The sequence below is a fragment of the Condylura cristata genome, unplaced genomic scaffold (assembly GCF_000260355.1).
Source record: "Condylura cristata isolate star-nosed mole 26May11 unplaced genomic scaffold, ConCri1.0 scaffold00021, whole genome shotgun sequence".
Lineage (NCBI taxonomy): Eukaryota > Metazoa > Chordata > Mammalia > Eulipotyphla > Talpidae > Condylura > Condylura cristata.
The window spans coordinates 30,295,097-30,296,652 of record NW_004567122.1 but is presented as its reverse complement, the minus strand read 5'-3'; the positions used below and the strand labels follow the sequence as shown (position 1 = coordinate 30,296,652).

The 1,556-nt window shown below is 50.7% G+C and overlaps 1 protein-coding gene across 1 annotated transcript in view; it reads right to left on the bottom strand.

Moving 5' to 3' along the window:
* The window catches only part of LOC105853904 (protocadherin alpha-1-like), a 4,347-nt gene extending 2,994 nt beyond the window's left edge, over positions 1-1,353 (bottom strand). Inside the window, exon 1 of the mRNA XM_012727756.1 lies at positions 3-1,353. Within this exon, the coding sequence (XP_012583210.1) occupies positions 3-1,303 (1,301 nt within the window). The 5' untranslated portion in view covers positions 1,304-1,353. The remainder of the gene's footprint in view (positions 1-2) is intronic.
* Positions 1,354-1,556: the final 203 nt, after the last annotated feature.

Below are 1,556 nucleotides of genomic sequence, written 5' to 3'. Positions count from 1 at the left end.
GCGGGGGCGAGCCCCCGTCGCGCGCGGTCACCACCACCTCATAGTTCGACACGCTCTCGCGGTCCAAGGCACTGTCCAGCACGAGCGAATAATAGTTCTTGAAGGTGGACACCAGCTTGAAAGGGACATGGGGAGATAGCAAGCAGGTCACCTGTCCGTTGGCGCCTGAGTCGCGGTCAGACACGCTGATCAAGGCGATGACTGTGCCCAGTGGAGCGTCCTCTCTGACGGGCAAAGAAAGCGACTTGACCACCAGCTCTGGGGCATTATCATTTACATCCACTACTTTCACTAAAACCTTGCAGTGACTTGACATTGGAGGACTTCCTTTATCAATTGCTTTCACCTGAATTTCGTAGGATTTTGTTTCTTCATAATCCAGGCTTCCAATTAGAGTAACTTCTCCAGAACTGGAATCAATTTTGAATTTTTTTTTTATGTTAAGGGGAACATCATTGGCAAAAGAAAAGACAATTTCGCTATTTACATCTTGGTCGGCGTCAGAGGCATTTAGCGTAGCCACTAACGTTCCATTGGCTGTAGTCTCTAATAAGTGGACTCTATACACAGCCTGGGAAAACAAGGGGGCGTTGTCATTATTGTCGAGCACCGTGATCAGAAGCTGAACTGAACCTTCTAGTTCTGGTTTGCCTCCGTCTCTAGCTGTCAGTAATAAACGAAGTTCTGGCATTTCTTCTCTATCCAAAGATTTCCTCAATTCAAGCGAAAGTGACTTACTGAGTTCATCACTTGCCTGTACATCCAAGGAGAAATAATCGCTGGGGCTGAGGGTGTATGTTAGAAGAGCGTTGGTGCCTACGTCTGCGTCAGCAGCGCCCTCTACCGGAAAACGCGAGTTCAACGGACTAGATTCGGAAATAAACAACCTTTGTTCTCTTGCTTTGAAGAGAGGTGGATTGTCGTTGATGTCCTTCACCTCCACCTCCACGTGGAAAACCTGCAGCGGCCTGTCCACGATCACCTCCAGGTGGAGGCTACACTCCGCGCTCCGCCCGCACAGCTCCTCCCGGTCGATCCGAGAATTCACAAACAAAATGCCATTCTGCAGATTTACCTCCAGAAGGTCGCCGCGGCCTTTGGACGCCACCCGGAACAGGCGGGGCACCAGGTCGGCCAGCTCCAGCCCCAGGTCCTGGGCGATGCGGCCCACGAAGGTGCCGTGTTTGGCCTCCTCGGGGACCGAGTAGCGGACCTGGCCGCTCCCCGCCTCCCAGGCTGAGAGGAGCAGAAGGGAGAGCAGCAGACGCGAGGCTCCTATGCTTCCTCGCCTGGAAAACAGCATCGCAAAAACACTACGTAGACCTTTCGTCTTGCTCTCACCTTACTTCAAATTCCTGCTTTTTTACTTCATATTCTCAGTAATTTCTCTCCTTAACGTTTTTGTCTTCTTTAGGGCGGTGGCAAAATGGTGCCTTCCTCCTTTGGCTTTAAGTCATCAGTACCTCAAATACATGAACAGGACTTTGTGGTATACAGCGACATCATGTGGCTAGTGCTGTAGATTTTAGATCCGTTCTTGACTTCCAGAATCGTTT